At 40.4% G+C, this 20,669-nt stretch overlaps 2 protein-coding genes across 10 annotated transcripts in view; one reads left to right on the top strand and one right to left on the bottom strand.

Annotated features, from left to right (window-relative positions):
* MEGF10 (multiple EGF like domains 10) overlaps positions 1–285 on the bottom strand; it is a 319,848-nt gene extending 319,563 nt beyond the window's left edge. Inside the window, exon 1 of one of the 2 annotated variants that reach the window (XM_038552022.1) lies at positions 159–285. The gene's annotated coding sequence lies outside the window, so the exon portion shown is untranslated. The remainder of the gene's footprint in view (positions 1–158) is intronic. The other variant, XM_038552023.1, reaches the window with a different exon arrangement.
* The window catches only part of C11H5orf63 (chromosome 11 C5orf63 homolog), a 34,213-nt gene continuing 13,574 nt past the window's right edge, over positions 31–20,669 (top strand). For 3 of the 8 annotated variants that reach the window (XM_038552035.1, XM_038552028.1, XM_038552033.1), the window contains exons 1-3: positions 31–137; positions 14,854–14,971; positions 18,508–18,564. In XM_038552035.1, coding sequence (XP_038407963.1) covers positions 121–137; positions 14,854–14,971; positions 18,508–18,564 — 192 coding nt within the window. In that variant the 5' untranslated portion in view covers positions 31–120. Of the gene's footprint in view, positions 168–394; positions 488–925; positions 1,176–14,853; positions 14,972–18,507; positions 18,565–19,712; positions 20,312–20,669 lie in introns of those variants that run through there. The other 5 variants (XM_038552032.1, XM_038552031.1, XM_038552034.1 and 2 more) reach the window with 5 other exon arrangements.

The following is a 20,669-nucleotide window of genomic DNA, read 5'->3' as shown; positions in this document are numbered from 1 at the left end:
TAACTAGCTGTGGGGGGGGGGGGGGGGGTACAGCCGCCAGTTTCACTCATCCTCGAGTCGCCCCTGACCTAGCGAGGCGGGACCCAGGGGAAGAAGGCAGTAAACACTGAAAGGGAGCGAATGAACGCAAGGAGGAGGTAAAAGGACCTGAACCGCACCTTTTCAAGGTTGGCTCCTCATTAAAAACGGCGCCCCAACGAGCCGGGGTCACCGTTCCACGGTTTTTGTTTTTGACATTCGGCCCCGGTTTTTGCGTCCCCGCCCCCGCTCCTCCTCGAGCAACAGCTCGGGCGAGGCAGCCCCGCGGAGCGGCGACGCGCGCGGCCGGCGGATCCCGGGGGCTGCAGCCGCAGGCGCCGCGGGCCGGGGCGGAAGTGCGAGGCGCGAGGCGCGAGCCGGGCTGGTCGGCCGGAAGTGCCCGCCGGGGCGGAAGCGGCGACGCGGGCGACGCGGGCGACGCGGGCGACGTAGGCGTCGGGAGGCTCAGGTGGGTGCGGGTGGCCTGGCGGCGGCGGCGGCGGGCAGGCGCGGTCCCCGCCCGGAGCCGGAGGGCGGGGCACGCGAGCCCTTCACTGCGCCACACGCTGCCAATTTCGATCGTCGTTAGAGGGAATTTAATTAAAGCGGGAGCCATAGATCCATGAGCCTCCGGGGGGCAGATTATAGGCATTTGTGTGTCTGCGCGCGCGCACGAGAGATGGCGCTCCGGGAAGTGGACAGAAATAATGAGCGGGAAAAGGCAGCTCTTCAAGAGAAAGCAGGAAACGGCTCAAGCTTCACGCTTTTTCCAGTTTTTCCATCCATGACCCGTCCCGGGTTTAATGGAATTCGTATGAAGTGGCAGTATAATCTCAGTGGCAGCCCGCTGAGATGGCCGCCTTTTTAAATATTTTTGAGCACGCATGGTGACCTTTAATTGGTGTGTGTGTGTGGGGGGGGGGAGGTGAAAAGGTTGAAAGGTGCTGTAGGGAACGTGGCTTTCTGGACCCTCTGTCTCTGCTTCGCCGGCGCAAGCTCCCCTGGGTGGTGAACAGTGTGATAGTAAACCGGAGACTGCACAGTTCTCAGCACATACCTCGCCGGGTCGGTCACCCCTGATAAATACCAGTTGGTAGAATTTTTTTTTTAAAGGTCCAGAGTTCAAGAAGTCCTGGCGAAATGATTAACGTGAATAGGCAAGTGCCTGTTTCTATGCTGTCTTTAACAAGGTTTTTGCCAGGATGATCTTTATTCTTGTTTCTTACTCTTCTTTCTTTCTTTCTTCTTTCTTTCTTTCTTTCTTTTTTTCTTTTCTTTTCTTTTCTTTCTTTCTTTTTTAAGATTTTATTTATTTATTCATGAGAGAAAGAGGCAGAGAGAGAAGCAGATGTGGGACTCGATCCCACAACCGGGATCACGACCTGAGCCAAAGGCAGACGCTCAACCACTGAGCCATCCAGGCGTCCCTATTCCTGTTTCTTCATAGGAAGTATCTCATACAGTACTTCATATTGTAGGGCCCTTTAAAAAAATCGATCCATCTATATACACATGGTATGGCCAAGCTGGAGCCCAGGCTATAAGCTCCTGCAGGATAGGAATAGTGGCTAGGACCTGTTCCACGCCCAGCACTTTCTAGCCTGTTTTCCAACATAAGCAGGGCTCCTGTAACTACACGTTGTCTTGGTTAAGCAGTTACAGGAGCCATGCCTCAGTGTGCATGGCACTGTACAAGTTGAAGTAGCCATTACAGGCCACAATCTCCTCATTTAGTAATTATATGAAAAATAGCTTATGAAAATGCATATGACTCTCTGCCAATATCTGGAGCTATATATATTTGAAATACTTGGAAAAAGAGGTATCCCCTGGAAATACTGAGTGATTATCGTAACATCAGGGTAAGTCGCAGAACTCAGTCACGGTTCTTTGTGAAATGTCATAGTCTAATAACCAGGATTCTGTTCTCCTGAAGAATTGCCTGGAACCAGAAAGTTGCAGTTGTGAAAATTAAGATGGGTGGGGCTGGTGCTCTGGACAGGCGAACTCCCCAGTTTGTCTGTACTTGCTGTGGTCAGTAGTAGCTGCCTGCTGAGGAAGAATCAATACTTTTTTTGTCTTCTTCACTAGAGGAAAATGTGGCTATGTGGTTTTATTTAGATGGATTGATGGCAGATAAGGTAATAGGAATGAGGATTTTCCAACTTGGGAATTTATTGGACTGTATTTCTGTTTTATTCCAGATGCCTGGCTCTGTCGTACTCTTAAGTACCTAGAGGCAATGTGGCCTTCAAAAAAAGTCATTTCTTATTGTTGAAATTTTTGTATTTCATGATATGTGCAATACTCTAGCTGGCTGATGTGTTCAGTTACTCTAATGCCAGGGTTTGGGGTTTCACATGTAGCAGGACCTTGAGATAATATGGTACAAGTACTAAGGTTTTTTTATGTTCCTTATTTTGAATCTAATTTTGTCACTGCTTTATTCAAAGAGTGTACATCAGAGGAAGTCAGAAGCCAGCTGGGATGGTTCCTGCAGGCAGTTTTAATCTTGTTTGCAATTATTTTGAAGGGGAGAAACCATCTGGATCCAGGGATCCACACAGGTAGCAGGGACTAGGCAAGCTTCCTTCATCTTTCCTCTAGTATGTAGCAAGTTCAGAGACAAAATCACTTGAGAAAGAATATGCCAAATGAAATGTTTAGGCTAAGTTTCTCATAGATAATTATCCCACATCCTTAACATTCCATTTACAGTTACAGGAACCTGGAGGCATGGAAACATCACTCTTTGTATTTGAATCCTTACCAAAGATAAGGTTTCCAGAGATAGAGGCAAAATTCAAAATACTTTCTATTTTAAAATGTGCATCCCCAAGGATTTCAGAGCATTTCACCATTAGTATCTGGGAACAACCATTTTACTGTTATAGGCTTCACCAATGCAGTATTGTATTGTTTTTAACTTTTACTTCTGCCCAAGGTATGAAGTCCTTAAGGGCAGGGAAAGTATCTTAAGTCAGAAAGTGTCTTAAGTCACTCTTATATTTCTAGTACCCGGCACAGTGTCTGATGCATTGCAAACACTTAGTACATGCTACAGAAATGAAAAGACAGTGTCCCTGAAGGGAGAGTGGATCTCTAACACCATTGGGGTGGAAAAAGAGAAAAGGAATATAAAACAATAACCTTTCAAGAGGTTACTAGGTAAAAAAAAAAAAAAAAAAAAAGAGAGAGGTTACTAGGTAAAAATACTGCAGTTACCAATGCCTTGATCAACAGCTTGGAGTAGGGAAGCGCATATTTGAGAATCTATAGTTGGTCATCAGACTACCTTTCAAGGAGATAAGACCTGATCAGCTACAGAGCCTTGGTTGTGTCGAATGAAATAAGCAAGTTGAAAGGCACCATGAGCCCTGTCTCCACACTCCATCCAGGCCTGCCATGCTCGACTTCTCCCTCAAAGACCTGTTGAGCAAATATTTGAAGACTGTCCTTTTGAAGGTATACCAAATAATTAGCTTACCTAGGTCACTAATATCTTCATTTGTTCCTTCCTTAAGGACAGACTATCTATGGTCACTATTTTAAGGCTAGGGTGCCCAAATAATACTGGAAGAAAGCCCAAATCATCTTTTCTACTTTGCTAACATTCCCACAAAGTTGACTGCTTTTCGTGTTGTAATGGGGCAAGCATGTAGGATACACTGTTTCCTTCTTTTGCCAATGGGACTGTAGCAGAAACCAGAATGTTACTGCTGGAAACAAATGAACTTCCTCTCTTTGTTCCTGTACTTTTTCATATTAATCATGAAATCATGGGGAAATGGCTTCTAGTTTACTCAGGGGGAAGGACATGAGATTGACTTTTAACTCTTTACTTTTTAAAACATGGAGTTTCTTCCAGTCAGCCAAGAGAAAGAATAGTATTATTTAATAGAAATTCAGTCAGCTGAGGCAGCCTAGGACGTAAGAATAAAAAAAAAAAAAAAGAGAGAGAGAGAGAGAGAGAGAGATCTAAGTTCAGCTCTGTTTCTCCACGTTCAAAAATGAAATTAATCTGTATCTTAGATTTAGAGACCAGAACCTCATTCTTAAATTAAAAGGATTCTGTCCGAAGCTGAAACTTTCTCACCCTCCATCTTTAAGTTAAGCTTTAAACAAAATGTGGTATCTGTTATTTGGTATACTCTGAGGATTTATGTATAAAACTTTCTAAGATTTTTTTTGGAAGAAAGGAAGTTGAACTTGGAGATCCCTTCTAGTTTTGAAAATTCTGTGTCTCATTATGTATAAAAATAAGCCATTGTTCAAGGACAAAATATAGAAAGATTAACCAAAAAATGCAGTATGAAAGGCTTCAGTTACACATTATCTATAAAGGAATGGGATCTTCAAAGTCACCTCCCAGTTCCAAAATATTAAGATATTCCATGATAGGTATTAACTAACAGAATAAGATCCACAGTATTTAAGAATCTGACATGACTGGGGGTTGTGGGAGCATTACCTCAAGAGAACATGGTTCCCAACAGTCAGATTGAGCAGGCCTAGGTATTGTTGGTATCACAAGTCCAAGAAAATGCTGGATTTAGTAACTCAAAGTTTCCAAGTCATTTGCTACAGAATGGCTAAAAATGAATGAAACATCTTTCCGGTCTTGGGTGGTCATGAAGATAAATTCACCTCTTTGGCAAGATGAATTGGAAATGGTGGAGTATTAGTGATGGATGGAAGACCTTGCCTAGATGGACAGATTTTGAATTGCAAATAGTTGTTTTTGGAAATGGGATTGTGTCCTTTGTAAATAGCAAGGAAACTGGAATTACTAGCTGGGTACAGTAAAACTAAGATGTTTTAATGAAATTGCCTTCTTTCTGGGCCAGTATTAAATATCAGATATTTTCAAAGGGGATAGGTCATTTTGGTTAAGAAGGATAATGTGGAAAGGAGTCAGCATAAGTCCTTATGCACTTTGTCCCTGTTCCTTGAACTTGAATGATTTTGCTCTCATCTTAATGCTGTCTTTATGGAATGAAAGAATTTTCAAATTGGTTTTTAAACTCTATTAAGCCCTCATGTATGATATAACCTAACCACATTATTCAGGTTTTCTTGGCTTTCAGGAACAGCTTTGCAGCCATTATGTCGTAATTGTACTGAACATTGTTGAACACTCTGAATTCAGAATATGTCTCTCTGGCTCCAAGCCAGATGCTGACTCAGTGTCTTTGGGATGAGAGGAGGGGTACCCTATTGTGTTAACAGGAAGTAGTCCAGAATCCCCTTTAGATCCCCGGGAGCTAGAGGGAGTGTAGAGTAGCAGTACACTACTGTTTCTGGTTAGCATCTTCATTTTCATTCTCTCAGCTGAATATTTTTCTGGAAACCCTCCCCTGACATTTTCATGTGCACCAACCCCATTACTGAGCAGACTCCTCTAAAGCAATGATCTGGAAAGTATGACTGCTAAGGTCCAGAGATTCTAAAACAAACTCTTGTTTACACTAAAGATTCCTCTCTCCTTCCACTTCACATTTGTCAGCTTGCGAGGCAGACACAAGGGTGCTTCTGGATGTGGAGAAGAATGCAGAGATGATGAGGGTCTGTCATTAAAACATTTTTTTTTTTAAGTGTGTCAAACAGTAAGAAAAAGATACCATTCTTCCTCTTTGGAGGCGCTTTTCCATCTCAGATGCTCAAACAGTTGCAAGATGAGTGCCTGACAATGCCAATGTCACCTCTGCTGGGTCTTTTTGGGTGCCAAGGCTTCCTGGTTATGATTGAGGAGCTAGAGAAGCAAATGTGCAGTGAGCAAGTGCATTTACACTTGTGTAGGGATCTCTGCGTGAATTTTGTTCCTCTTTAAATGGTCTAGCATTTTAGATTCCTGCAGTTACAAACTACTTCAGATTCTTTGTTTGTGGCCTTTTGAAGTCACGGCTAGGGCCATGGTGTTTCTTCAGTGTATGATACCCCTTCTCTGACCAGCAGAACATTTGACATCAAAGCCTGTGGGCACAGTTTCTCTCTGTCTCTATAAAATTAGAGAACAGGACAGGTGGTAGCATTTCTGTCATATAGATGAGGAAATGACCATTATCTCAGAACTAATCAGTGGCAGTTGCCTATCTTTGGGGTGTATATTTATAAAATCCTCACCCCAAAAATGCACTCAGATATGCTGAGTTCCAACTGAAATGCTAAATGAAGAGTGACTCTCAAACTAAATGAGGAATTATTCCATTTGTGCTTAATTCCCCTGACTGATGATTTGGTTGGGAGCTGTGTTTATTTGCATTTACCTTACATTTATTTTGACCTCTCTATGCAAGTTATTCAAAATTGCTTTGGAAGAAATTTTGTCTTGAAAGACAATCACTAAAATCCAACTTTAACATTACCTAGGCAGCTGGTTTGATATACATGGATTGATGTTCTTAACTGGTAAAATAGATGAACTTTTTAACCTTTGAAAATATAAAGGCAGGTATTGGGAAGGGCAATCGGAAGGGAACTGGCCTTTTTCCAAAACCTATCAAAGGGAAACCCTGACCCCCCCAAAAACTAGATTTTAGTGTCCTGTTCTGTAATTTTCTGAAGCCTAAGGAAGCTAAGCCAATACCAGGTGCCAAGGTATTGGCAGGTCTAGATATCTAGTCTTACCTGGACTTAGTGACTTCCTGTGTAGAAGATAAATATGTTGGTTCTTTAATCAGTGAGATCCTGTCTTAGAAATTCCTATTTAAGTAATATCCACAGTCTGAAATTTTCAGCTACTTCTGTGTAAAATAATTTTCAGTTTTGCATTTCCCTATTTCTGAGACTGCTATACTAGAGATCTAAATCTTACTTTTGAGGCCAGTAAAAGCATGTTTTAGTCAAGAGAATCATTATCATAATTATCGTTTTCAAGATTTATTTATTCATTTGAGAGAGAGAGAGAATCTCAAGCACATTCCCCACTGAGCAGGGAGCCTGATGCAGGGCTTGATCCCACAATCCTACGATCATGACCTGAGCCAAAATCAAGAGTCGGATGCTCAGCTGGCTGAGCCACTCAGGCACCCCTTATCATCATAATTATTAATAACAAAACTTTACTTTTATTATTTTTTTTCAAAACTTTACTTTTAGCATCATTTTAGTAATAAAGGCTGATTTCTCTATTCTGCTTTGTAACTTATACAAAGATTTTTACATTTATTATCTCTTTTGAAGATACTCGATCAACTTTTGCCTTCACCTTTCTCCAACCCACTGCTTCCATCCTCACCAGAAATATCCACTTTTAGTTAAGATGTTATTTTAGGCAAGAACCAGACGAGTAGTTCATTTTAGGAATAGGCCTTGTTTAGAAGATTTTATTGTTTTAAAGCAACATCAGACTCATCCCATCTGATTTATGGTAGATTCTTTCACTATCCCATTATGGAAGCACTTCCTACCCGTGGGTTCTGTGATGACCTCACCAGCCTTTCCTTCTGCTTCCTTGGCTGGTTGCTCTCTCAACTTCTGAATGTTGGATTGCCTCAGAGATCTGTCCTTTTTCTGTATTATTTAGATCATCTCATCTGGTTTCATAGCTGTAAATACAGTCCCTGAACTCATGGAATCTCAGATTTTTATCTTCAGCCCTGGCTTCTCTCCTGAATACCAAACCTGCATCTGCGACTCTCCATGAGCTCCAACTTGTCCCCAACGGAGCTGTCAGCCCCATATACTCTTCAATCTGTTCTTACCTCACTTGTCCTTATTTTAGTAAATAGCACCACCACCCACCAGAGGCGCAAGGCCAAAACTGGCTCTGTCCTTCCCACATCTTCAATTCCTCATATCCAGTTTAATGCCAAGTTCTGCTGGCCCCGTTTCTGCCCTTCTCCACAGCACCATCCTTTCTTACCTTGATTACTACAACAGCCATTGAAGGGGGTCCCTGCCCCCACCCCCACCCCCAAATCCATTCTTCACACAGTAGCTAAATGATCTCTTAGAATGTATATGAGATCATGTCACTTCCTTCTTCTAAATATAATTGTAATAAAAAACCTCAACATGGCATGGGAGGACCTAAGTGATGTGACCCCTACAGATGAATTTTGAGCCCAGTCTCCTGCCACCGTTCCCCTTGTTTACTGTACTCCAGCCATGTGGTCCTATATGTTTCTTCCTGTAAGTTCAGACCGTGCTCACCTTGAAGCTTTTGCACTTAATCTTCTTCTCTCCCAAATGTTCCTGCCTCAGATTTTTTGCATCTTCTCAGCCTTTAGTCTCAGCAAACCCTACACCTACTCAGAGTACCTAATTCGAGGACCTGCCTTAGTTACCATCACATCACCTTATCTTACTCCCTCTCCTCCACTTGTCACTATCTGATATTGTTTGACTTAATGTCACTGGAATATGGACCCCATGAGGGCAGGTACCTTGCTTTCCTGGTCACCACTGCACCCAGCACGTATAATATCCCCTAACAGATGGAAAACATCAGGTAATTGTTGAATATGTGGATGCCTCTCATCCCACACCTAGGCTGTCATAAATGACCTCTAACTCTTTCCCACTTCTGTTCTCCTCTTTTCTGATGTCCATCCTGACTGCTGCTTCTAGATCAGTCTTCCAAAATACTGCTTTTATCACAACACTCATTCAGAACCCTTCAGTGCCTCTCAACAAACAGACCACAGTAGTCCCTACTCCAGCACCTTTGTGTCTTACACCAGCTTGGAATGTTTCTCTGTTTTTGTATATGTATCCAAATCCTAGATGATTTGAGATCCTACTCTTGTGAAACCACCTCTGAACTCAGCCCACATGACTTTTCTCTTCCTTTCTTTTTCAGCATTTAAGGAGGTCCTGGTTGCAATTCCTCCTGTATTTGTATTGTTTCAGTTAAGAATTTAACTCCCTTCTCCTAGATCCACTGAAGTATATCCCTCTATTATTCCTGTTGCTTGCATCTAGAATGTGAAGGTGACTTCTCCATGTGAGTTTTATTTGGAGGGAAAGAAATGGGCTAACATCAAGCAGGATGAAGAAAAAAAATGGCTTAATTTTACTGAGAATTTGAAAGAGGTGGGATATGGGGACAGAACACATATATTAAGTGGTAGATTTGAAATTGTAATCCTAGTGTATTGGCAAGGCCCACACTTCAGTTAAAGAACTTAACAGTGTGTTGAGTGCAAATTAACATAGCACCATTGAGTACAAACAGTGGAAGAGAGACATCCAGATACTTGGAAATCCCACTGTGATGGGAATAATCTGAAGGGAAATAGTCTCTAGGGACTCATGTGATCAGTCATTCCTTTCTGGGACTGATTTTTCTACTGCCTTCTCTGGCCCCCTGTATAGTAAACCTGTTGGCACTGAAATCTGGAAATAGAAGCTACAGGGAGTGAGGTGGATGTGTAGTGTGAGAGGCTGCTTCTTGCTCCCCAGATCCTGGGGCATGATGTAGGGCTCCTCATGGCTGCATATGTTTCAAATTAGCAGTCCAACTCCATGGTCAGAATGAAGCTGTGGTGATTGTCTCAGAATATATACAAATATCAAAACAATATGTACACATTAAAGCAATAAAATATGATAATTATACCTCACTTAAAAAAAAAAAAGAAGAAGAAAAGAATGAAGCTGAGCAGGAAGGACATCATGTACAAGTGGGCCCATTGGTGGGTGGTTTGCCTAAATATTTGTTGCAACATCTTGTCTCAGCTGGCTCCACCTCTCAGGCAGTTCTCCTGGCCTGATCTCAGGCTGCTGAGGCTGAGGAGCTGGAAAAGCACGTGTGATCCCACCCATGCCAGCAAGTGAGGGTCCCACTCCCTATTTCTGTTCTGTAGCCTCATTCGTGCCCTGCTTAGCTCCTTGGAGTTGACACCTCACAGTATCTGCTTTATTTTCAGCTTTGGTTATGTCCCTCTATGCTGCTTCTCTTTGTCACCCAAGATCCCAGGCTAGGCTCCCACTTGTTTGGGGGAGGAGGAGGTTTGGACACAGGTGACTCAGAGGGGACACTGGGGAGGCAGCACATGTCCCTGTTTCCCTGGATAGGTTGAGCTCAGTGACCTAGACATGTCTGCTAAGAACAGCCTCACATTCATTACATAAACTTCCAGTAATCTAAAATGATGGGCTTTTGTTCCCAATAGAGGTGTGTGGTATATGTGTGTGTGTGTGCGTACATGCGCACACAGGTGTGTTTCTAGTCACTTGGGTAAAAATAGGAACATTAACTTAGATGGTAATGAATGCGCAATGAAGGCTTAACATCTCACATGGCACAAATGACTAAACAGAAGCCCTGAGCCTCTCCTTATGGAACACACATTTAGCAAGAGCTACTGTAATAGTGTTTGGTTAATGTCAGCTCAGCATTAAATTTACATTATACTCTTGTGAAGAAGCTCCAGCATTACCTGTTAATAACCAAGGTGGTACCTGAGCTTATATAGACTTTTTCATTTTGCACATGAACTAAACCTGCAGCTTGCTGATGAGGAATCATGTGAGCTCGGAGATTCAGTGTGCCAAAGGATTCTTTGTATGAATAAAAATTCTGGTCAGTGAAGGTCAGTTTCTCTACTCAAGCAAGAACAATGTTGTTTCCCTTCTAATCAGACACATGCAGTGTTTGAAGAATCCAGGGGCCCCACATAAGTGATACGCAACTCTAGTCAGGGCAGCTTCTCATGCAAGAAATGAATAATCCTTAATAAAGGCTCCAACGACCCTGGCTTCTTTCTGTACTGTAATCAGCTGCTTTAATGGTATGCCCTTGAGTGCCTCACAGGGAAAATGCTATAAAGTTAAGTTATCTTCCTTATCTTGCTTCAAGGAGGGCTGAATGGGTCCAATCAGTCCTCCCCCATGTTGTATTTGATTCTGCCATAAAGACGACTGGAGTCAGCCTCAGTTTGTTAAAAAGCCAGCATTCCCCTTTCTCTGTCAGGCTGATCCACGCCTCTGAGCAGCAGTGGACTTGAAACAGCAGGAGTCACCATCTTTATTGTTAGGCTGTGGAATTTGTTTTAGGCACATTCTAAATCCAGTCTTATGCCTTTTACTTTTTTTTTTTTTTTTTTTTGGTCTGTGACAAAGGTGACCCAGTTGTGCTTTTGATATTATGAACACAGCTCTTTTCACTCATATCACAGAAGCATGTAACAAAATACAAAGGACAAAATTGTATCTGTGTGTAGTAAGGACACAAATAACATGACTAAATTCAATGACATAATCAAAAAGGTGTTGTCCTCTCCCAAGTCATGAGCTAACAGGCAGAAACTGCCTTTCAGAGTATTTTTTTTTATAATGCTGAGATACTGCTCAAAAATAATAGAACTAATGAAAATGTCACATTGACAGAGTAGCCTGTATTAAGATTTTACTTCAGGAAGGCATGATTCAGTGAGTGTGACATTGACAGCAATAGTGTTAGGGTTTACAGAGTTAGTAAAACATTCTAAGAAGAGTATGATAGATTTGCAATTGGAGTGAATCATTTTTCATTTATTTCTAGAATTAAGTGGACTCCAGTGTTCAGAATTTTAGCCTTCAGATCTTATTTCTGCCTAGGAGACGCATAGGGAGCTTTTTTAATATCACACTCTAATATAGTATTCTAATACAGTGCTTACAAAGAAAGAAGTTAATTTAACAATGTGGTAAAATGCATGTGCCATAGGACACTTGGAAAATATGCAGGTAGTAAAACTGCATAATGCTAATGCTTTTCTCAGTAAACAAATGTGCCATGTTTAAGTGATTAAATACATGGGAAAAGGTAGAAATAGAGTCTAACAATGGAAAGAACTAATTTTAAACAGAATGGTTGCAGCATCACTGAAGACTCAGCTCTCTGGGTTGCGTGAACAAATATTCCAGCAAATCTGGAATGAATAGCAACTCTGTTTACTATGACAGGTTTTATTTGTCTTGGGTGCAACCAAGACCACATGCTGTGTTTTGTCATGTTGGAAATACTAAAGCAGATTTCCTTTGTGAATGTGACTTTTTTTTTTTTTTAAACCTTAATACCTCAGTCTCAAGCTAGGTAAAAGCAGTAAGTTCTCCTTTCCTTACCATCCAGACATCAATAAAGTCCCTCCACCAAAAGCACGTAGCTGCAGTTCACTGTCCTAGTGGTAGTCTTAGGTCACTGCCATAGATGGCCCAATCCTTCTCATTTCCAAGAGCTATCTTTCTGTCTTTAACAAAACTAATTTTTTGTTTTCTTCTCCATATAGCACAGCTTCTTTCATTCTATTCCCTAGGAAGATGTGCCACTGTGGGCATAGGGCCTTCCCAAAACCAAGGATGCAGAAATTTTTTCCTAGTGTAAAAATGGCCAATATTCTACCTTCGCCCCTCATTTATATCCTGTGTAGACAAAGCCGTGCTTAGAAACTGTTGTCTTCAACCACTTTCACCTATTGGAGTTGTTGATTCTGCTGAGTTTATGGAAACGGTGTATACCAGGGCTTAACATTTAGTTGAGAAGAGCACAGCATACTGTAAAATTGTTTAGATCCACTTTCTATCTTGGAATAATGGTGGGTAGCAGATCCTTGCAAAGTGTTCATCACATTCCCTTTTATGCATTATCGAGATCATTTAGTTAGCAGGAAGATCCAGGGAGAAGTAGAAGGCTACAAGTTTAAGAGTGAAGGAAAGATTATTGTTTTCACAGATCAGACTCCAATCTTTTTTTTTAAATAAATAAATAAATTTTATTTATTTAAAAGAAATTTAAATATTTTATTTGAAAGAAATAAATAAATTTTATTTATTTATTCATGAGAGACACATAGAGAGGCAGAGACACAGGCAGAGGGAGAAGCAGGCTCCACACAGGGAGCCTGACGTGGGACTCGGTCCCAGGTCTCCAGGATCAGGCCCTGGGCTGAAGGTGGTGCTAAACCGCTGAGCCACCTAGGCTGCCCCAAAATCCAATCTTTTTGTCCTGTATTCTTTATACTAGTTTGATATGGGTTGTTATTTTTCTCTAAAATCTTATCATTCTGTTTGAAATGAGCTTAAGGCTAATCTTATGCTAAGAAGCATAGTCAGCACTAGAGATTAGCACATAATTAATACAGTCATGCTCTGTGGAGCAGAGCATGCAGAGATCAGAGTTGGTGGTGAAGAGGTTGGGACCCCTGTAGTGCCTGGCCTACAGTCTTGTGGGTATTCTGCAGAACATTAACCTGTAGTTCTGACATGAGCTCTGCTCAATTAGTGACTGCTGTGCACACCGAGTGTCTGATCAGAGCTAGAAGTGAGACTAAAGAGGTGGAGAAAGGTTCATTCCAATACCTGAAATATTTGAACAAATACCTGAACACCTCCTATGTGCCAAGTAAACAACAGATGCTCAGGGACACTGGGGCAAATAAGTACCTGCCCCTATTGAAGTCACATTGTAGTAGAGGGGACATATAGATAAAGAAATAGTTTTAGGCAGTAAAAGATAAAAGAAAACTATAGCAAGGCAAAAGGACGGAGTGTGGTGGGCTGGCCAGTCTTGGTGAGGTAGTCACTAAGGCATGACCAGGACCAAATGAGGAAAGACAATTTAAGATCGTTTCATGCAAAAGGACAGCAAGTACAGAGATCCTGACAAAGAAATGGTCTTTAGGTATTCAAGGAACAGAAAGATTTGTGGCTGCAGCTTGCCAAGATGAGGGAGGAGAAAGTGAGATGAAGTTGGAGAGAGAAAGTAAAGCAAAGTTAAGAAATGAATATCCCAAGTATGAATTCATTTTGAGAATATTGATAAATGATAAAGCCAATGGTGCATATGTGTTTTAAAAGTGAAATTATCATATCTGTAGTTTTAAGGACAAAGCTGGAGGCTCCGTAGAATAACTAAGAATAAGTAGGCTGTCTTATGTCGAGCAAAGAAGCAAGATGAGGGAGCTTCAAAGCCTAGTGTTTGACGTGCTGCTATTACCAAGCTGTTCCTATTGGAGTATCTCCAGTAGTAACACTAGTACATTTGTGTATGTTTTTAAAAATGATGGCAATCTTCTTTTTAAATACTGAAAGACTTGAGCAGATTTTTGTTTCTGACAAGTCAGTTCAACCTAATTCTCCCCTATGGTTCCTCTTACTATAGCTCTGTGTTTCCCCATCTTTTGCAGCGGAGGGGGGCATGGATCTCCCAAGTGACAGCCTTAACCTTCACTTTGGGACTTGTGCTCCTCAATTACTGTTTCCTTTACCGTGAAGCTGGCTGTGTGTTGTTGAATGCTTGCCAATAAGATAAGCTATCTCTGCAAATACAAACCATTTCAGGAAACCTCCCCATTTCAGGGACTTATCAGGATGCTGGCAAAATCTGCAGGTGAAATTTAAGTTTGTATTCTTTTTTTTTAAATATTTTAAAATTTATTTATTCATGACTGACACAGAGAGACAGACAGACAGACAGACAGACACAGGCAGAAGGAGAAGCAGGCTCCAGAGAAGCAGAGAGCCTGACATGGGACTCCATCCCGGGTGTCCAGGATCACGCCCTGGGCGGAAGGCGGCGCTAAACCGCTGAGCCACCCAGGCTGCCCAAGTTTGTATTCAAATTAACAAACCCATGCAGTTTTCTTGCAGAAACCAAGTGATTAGGCACCCAGCTCATCCATAAATATGGATAGTTTCCCATTCTAAATTCTGTTGTTTGGAATACAGTGAATGTTGAGGCATCATGGAGACTTGCCAAACATCTGGGCCTCTCTGACACTCTTGGACCCCAAGAGGCAGTTCTCAAGTCTTCAAATTCCATCATAGGCTTGCAGCTTACTGTTCATATTACAAACAGCAAAATCTAGGGCACATAAGTTTACTGGTCTATTTTTTTTTTTTTTTTGGCAGAATTAAGATGCTCTGGTTTCAAGGAAATAGCATGCAACTTGCCAAATACTCCTTTCAACTCCTCTTGAGAAATCTCTCTTCTAAGACCCTTCTGCCCGTGCTGACCTTATTTACAAAGGTACAGAGTGAAAAACTAAATGACTTCAAAAACAAGAAGCATTAAATTGTTGCATGAAGAAAGTTGTACATCTAAGAAGTGGGGTGGGGTGAGGGAGGACACTGAAAGGAAAGCAATAGAATAAACTGTCCTTAGACCTACCTGCTCCTCCACTTTTCAGTGGCGGTGACAGTGGCACTAACTCTGGTTTCTATTCAGATGTCTAGTGGTCTCACACTCTTCAGTGGGTAAACCAATATATTTAATAATCTCCCAATCCCTGCACTGGAAAGAAGAACTATCAGAAGAGAGATGATGTTTATAAATACATCACTTAGAAATATACTTAATTTGTGATGATTATGTTCCATAAAGTCACCACAAACACTGAATTAGTGAATACTAAACCATGGGCTCCCATGGCAGTATAGGGTTAGGTTCCAGTGAGTTTCTGGCCACGACATTTTTGTTGACTGATCAATACATGGCCTTGTTTGGCGTATGTTTCTGTTTCAAGACACTTCATTTAATATATATTGCTGATTCATCAACATCAAATTTATGGCCAATAACGCCCTATTTCATGCCTGAACAAAGTTTATCTAACAGTATTTTCTCCATAAGGCACATCACAGCCTTCTTTTTTTATTTTTTATTTTTTTTAAAGATTTTATTTATTTATTCATAGAGACACATAGAGAGAGAGAGACAGAGAGGCAGAGACACAGGCAGAGGGAGAAGCAGGCTCCATGCAGCGAGCCCGATGTGGGACTCGATCCCCGGTCTCCAGGATCACACCCCGGGCTGCAGGCAGCGCTAAACCGCTGCGCCACCGGGGCTGCCCACATCACAGCCTTCTTATGCTTGGAAACACTACACAGTGCTTCAGCACTCTGCTTGGGGACCATCCTACATAGCAAAATCAACAAAAAGCACAACAATGCAAAAAGCATGGCACTCAGTACATCATGAAAAGGGCACCTGTTGACAGTATGGGACCTGATATAATAAGGCAGACCATTGTCTTGTCTAATAAGGGAATGTGCACTTTGGGTGACTCAGATTTTTCACTGCTCTATTCATGTCCTCAAATGTCCATGAACACAAAAATGTCACAGATATGATTTTGGGGTTATAAATAGGTTTTAGTGACAGGCAAATTTGCAAATATGAAAGCCACAAATGACTATACTTGTTTTCTTATCCCTAATACTAATCTTAAGCCATAGTTGTTTAAAATTTTTAAGAGCTTTCCCCCCCTGAAATTTATAATATAAATATCACTGATTTCCTTTTGCTAGTTAACATTATTTTGTATGATGTATAATCTAAAAAAGAAGTAAAGTGCAGGGTAATAGACTTAACTTTAGTGAATAATACTCCCAATTTAAGCAAAAAAAAATTCTCTTATTTAATACATTTTTCAGATTTCAGGCATTTTAGCAATTTGAAAATATCTGATAACTAATAACAAAGTTTAAATACTTTTTTAAGAATGAATTTCTTGTTGAGAATAGTTCATCTAAACCACTTTTCATATCTTGAAGTATATATTGCATTGTTGGAAATTATGGAATAAAAATAATTCATCATCTGTGTCTACATATGAGAAATGCATATGAGAATTAGCCATGGAAATAAAATAATCCCTTAAGGCTAGTGGTGCTCACTCAGCCTAACTATTCTGCATTATTTTTCAGTTTGAACAACAGCCAAGTTAGCCAAAGACATTTGTAAAAACAAAACAACAACAACAAAAAAAACCCACACTAATCTTCCATTTAGCTTAAAATTTGTATTGAATCTTTGATTTGTGTCATTAGGCATATAATGAGATTGGCCAATCCCTGAGCCATTTGTAGCCAGAAGGGATAGGAAGCACTGATTGCCTGAGCCTAAATCAAGTGCCTACCCTTCTTGTTCAGGGATGCAGTCAGCCACACGCTGAGAGCAGTTCCTCTAAGGCAAAAATCAGGAATGCTTACAAGAAAGGGGCGTGGGATGACCAACCCAATAAATGTCCATTACATTTCAAGGATAGAGTAAGTGTTCTATTGGTGCCGTTGAAAATCCTAGAAAAGGATGTTTCAATGGTCCAGACCACTGAGTCTTATCCTCTTTCAGTTCATAGGCCTCTTTAAAAGTTGATGAACCTTTCCCAATAAAAATACACATACACAGGATAATTTATACAGACATCCATGTTTACAAAAACAAAACAAAACAAAGTTGATCTAGGTTCAGCTGAAGTTTTTTTACTATAAAAGCAAAATGTTGGTACGTTTAGTATTTTTTAGCTTGTTCTGTTTTTGCTTTTAAAATCTTCTGACTTTCTGAAAGGTTCTGAAACATTCCTAGAAAATTTCAGCATAATTATTTTTAACACATCACAGACTATCCATAATCTGTTTATTGATGATGCTCATAATAAACGATGAGCCTAAGTCTCTGAACCAAGAAGTTAGGGCCAGAAAGACCCTTCTGAAGAAAAACTGCCTTCTGATGATCTGGGTCCTTATTTCAAAACAAGCTAGGAGTTAAGCTGGAGGAGGGGACTTTCTTTTACAGAACATCTCACCTCTTCCTGTCATGTTAAGAAGCAGGTTTTATATAAGCATCAGTAATATTGCTTCTATTTTGGGCTCATGCAAGAGAACCTATAGCTAGTTGCTGTTCAAAGAGTCTAGGGCTGAGAAGAATTTAAAATCTGCCAAAGATCCATAGCATTCTCAAAAGACTTCTCCAGTAGGTGGTTAAAGAATACAAACAGCTGGCACTAAAACTTGATTGTTACTCGGGTGGAGAATTAACCTGGGAAGCCTATGGCTGACACTTGCAATGAGAGAACAGGCAAACCATTAAAGAGTTGGTTCAGTCATCACCCGAAGTAAAGAGAAATTTCTCCCTTTTTGATGGTGGGGCAATCACTATCTAACTTTATCTCAATGAGTTGATTCCTGTGGACTGATTAGGAAAAACAGGCAGGCAAAGATCAGTGCCTCCGTATCAAAACAGACTTTAAGCTATTCTAGTGAAGTCACCTAGACCAGAAAAGTGTTCCTGACATAGGAAGGACAAAGCTCTAAGAGTCTAAATCAATGAAAAATAATCTTCCTAATACTAATTAGATAAAGCCAATCACAAAAAATGTAAGCAACTGAATTTACTTATTTATATATGTATGTATATGTATACACATATGTAATAAATTTAGATGTGTATGTGATATATATGTACGTGTATATAATGTATGCACATATATGTGTGTAACAAGGGTAAGCATCTATATTTATTATATGTGTGTACATGTATATGTATAAATAGATTAACTTATGGTGAAAAATCAAAACAACTAAAAAAATGCTGACAGCCAATTTATCATGAAACACTAGCTATTTATAAGGTTCTATGGCAATGTTTTGCTTTGGAAATAAAACAGTATAATTATCATGGTTTAAAAAAAGTCCTTTAAAATAAGTATAATCTGCTGCTTGTGGTTTTTGTCAGGCTGCATGCCATTCTTTGAATTTAATGGCTTTATTTTTTCCTTCCTGTAGGATCCATGCCCCCTTTGTGATGAAGCCAAGGAAACACTGGAGCCTTATAAAAACAGGGTAATACAGGTTACCCCCTCCACTCTCTGAAAATAGAGCATTCCTATCCAATCTGCATATGCCCAAGTGGAGTGAAGCAAATAAGCAATTAACATTAGTTTAGGTAGAAAAACTTTTTAAATCATTCCCAGACCCAATTCTCAGGCTTTTCTGGTACTTTAGGACATCTTGCTGATGGATCCACAGAATAAACTGAGATAAAGCACAGATTCTCACAGACACAGTTCAAAGCTCTAGGGGCTTGATGTTGAGTCTCTGCATGTAGGCTCCCAGGGAAGGAGCTTGGCAGTATCACTTTCACTGCTCCGGGTGTGCACTGCCTCTAGAATGGCAAAACAAACGCTGAACACTACTTTCACTCTTCACCTTTTTTCATAAAAGCAAAAGTCCTTTGCAGATTTTTTTTTCAGTTACCAAAACAGGTACCAGTGTAGGTATTTCTCATAATAGCCAAGTAACCTGATACAAACTGTCTAAAAGGAGAAACCTTCATAATACAGTGTGGCTTTATGTATATGGAATCGATATACATATGTAGTATAGAGTATCCACCAGGATCCTTTCTTTGGGAAGAGATTAAATTATTTTTCATTGAAATTTCCTTTCTGTTCTTCAGAGAGAGATTTCAGTGCTAATTTCCACAAAACTCATTACTCTTAGGAGCTTTTCCTCTGAGTAGTACTGATTTTCTTACTCTGACTCTTAAAATGAATCAAAGCTAACTAGCAGGTGCGATGTTCATGCTTTCTTTAAACTTGTGTCCCCATTCATTTTATCTTACTCTGTCATTTTCATGGAAGTGTTTTCCTGTAGCAAACCACAAAACCTTTCCCATCCTTATATGCAAAGCACATCGGTCCTGATTTTCACCTTCGTGATTGGGATGTATTTTATTTCATAGGGAATAGAGGAGTGACCCGACACTGAATGTAATAGGTATAATGGAACAATATCAAAACTGAGAGTTAAGGAATTTAATGAAATCAGTCAAGTTGTAGAAATTGGGGACATGAGATCACTTGGGACTCAAGACAGAACAGCAAAACTCCTCAGCATGAGAGCTAATCTCAGCATCAGGTTGGCCCTGTGGCTGTTGTATCATTCCATGCTTTCTAAAATACAGTGCTAGAGTCTGTCTCCATTTTCAGTTTATTTTACAGGAGGTGGACATCACACTTCCAGAAAACTCTGCCTGGTATGAAAGGTATAAATTTGACATCCCTGTTTTCCATTTGAATGGCCAATTTCTGATGATGCATCGAGCAGACATCTCAAAACTTGAAAAGCAGCTCCAGAAACTTGAGCAGCAAGGTATTGGAGGCTGGAGGGCGCCTTCATGATCCTCCACCCTCTCTGTCCAGATGGCATCTTCCTAGGATAGGACTATGGCCTTTCCTGGCCCTACCAATGTTCTGAACTAGGTGGTGCCCAGTAAATGGTGACATTACTCTTCTTACTGATGAAGTTGGCATTTTATAAAATGAGAGGAGTATATCGGCAGCAAGGGGATGATGGAGGGTGGGAGAAATCCATTTGTTTTATTTATTTTTCCCTTTTGTATTAATATGGAGGCATTTCACATTCACTGGACAGTGCAGTTTATGGGAAGAAGGCTCTGCATCCCTGCTGCTGCCCTCAGGGCTTCACTTTTTAATGAAAGAATAAATGCTCTTCCACTCAGTAGATAAAGTGAAATGTGAATTGTTAATAACTGTGCACAGTCAATAAAGGAGTGTTTTAACAAATACATCTGCATGAAGCCTATTTCAGTGGGATTTAATAATACCTGTTTAAAATTAGAATTCATTTTGAGGGGGGGTAGAAGAGAATAATTATCCTGGCCAAAAGGGCTTCATTTGAGAAAAACAAAAGAAAGATTTAAACCTCCAAAATATGTGTAAGAATCTCAACATGCTTCACACGTAGTCAGTGAATTGATTCATAATATTTGAAGGCTGCCTTTGATAGTTATTCATTTGTCATCAATGGAGTTAATTCAAATTGTAAAACAGTATCAGGTTTTAATATCTTGGAGAAAATTCACTTCTGAACATAACTGGACAGATATGCCATCTAAAGACAATATTCTTCACCATTTTATATAA

Source organism: Canis lupus, chromosome 11, assembly GCF_011100685.1.
Source record: "Canis lupus familiaris isolate Mischka breed German Shepherd chromosome 11, alternate assembly UU_Cfam_GSD_1.0, whole genome shotgun sequence".
In the NCBI taxonomy this organism is placed as follows: domain Eukaryota; kingdom Metazoa; phylum Chordata; class Mammalia; order Carnivora; family Canidae; genus Canis; species Canis lupus.
Note: the sequence above shows the minus strand (reverse complement) of the source record. Positions and strands in the feature narration are given on the sequence as shown.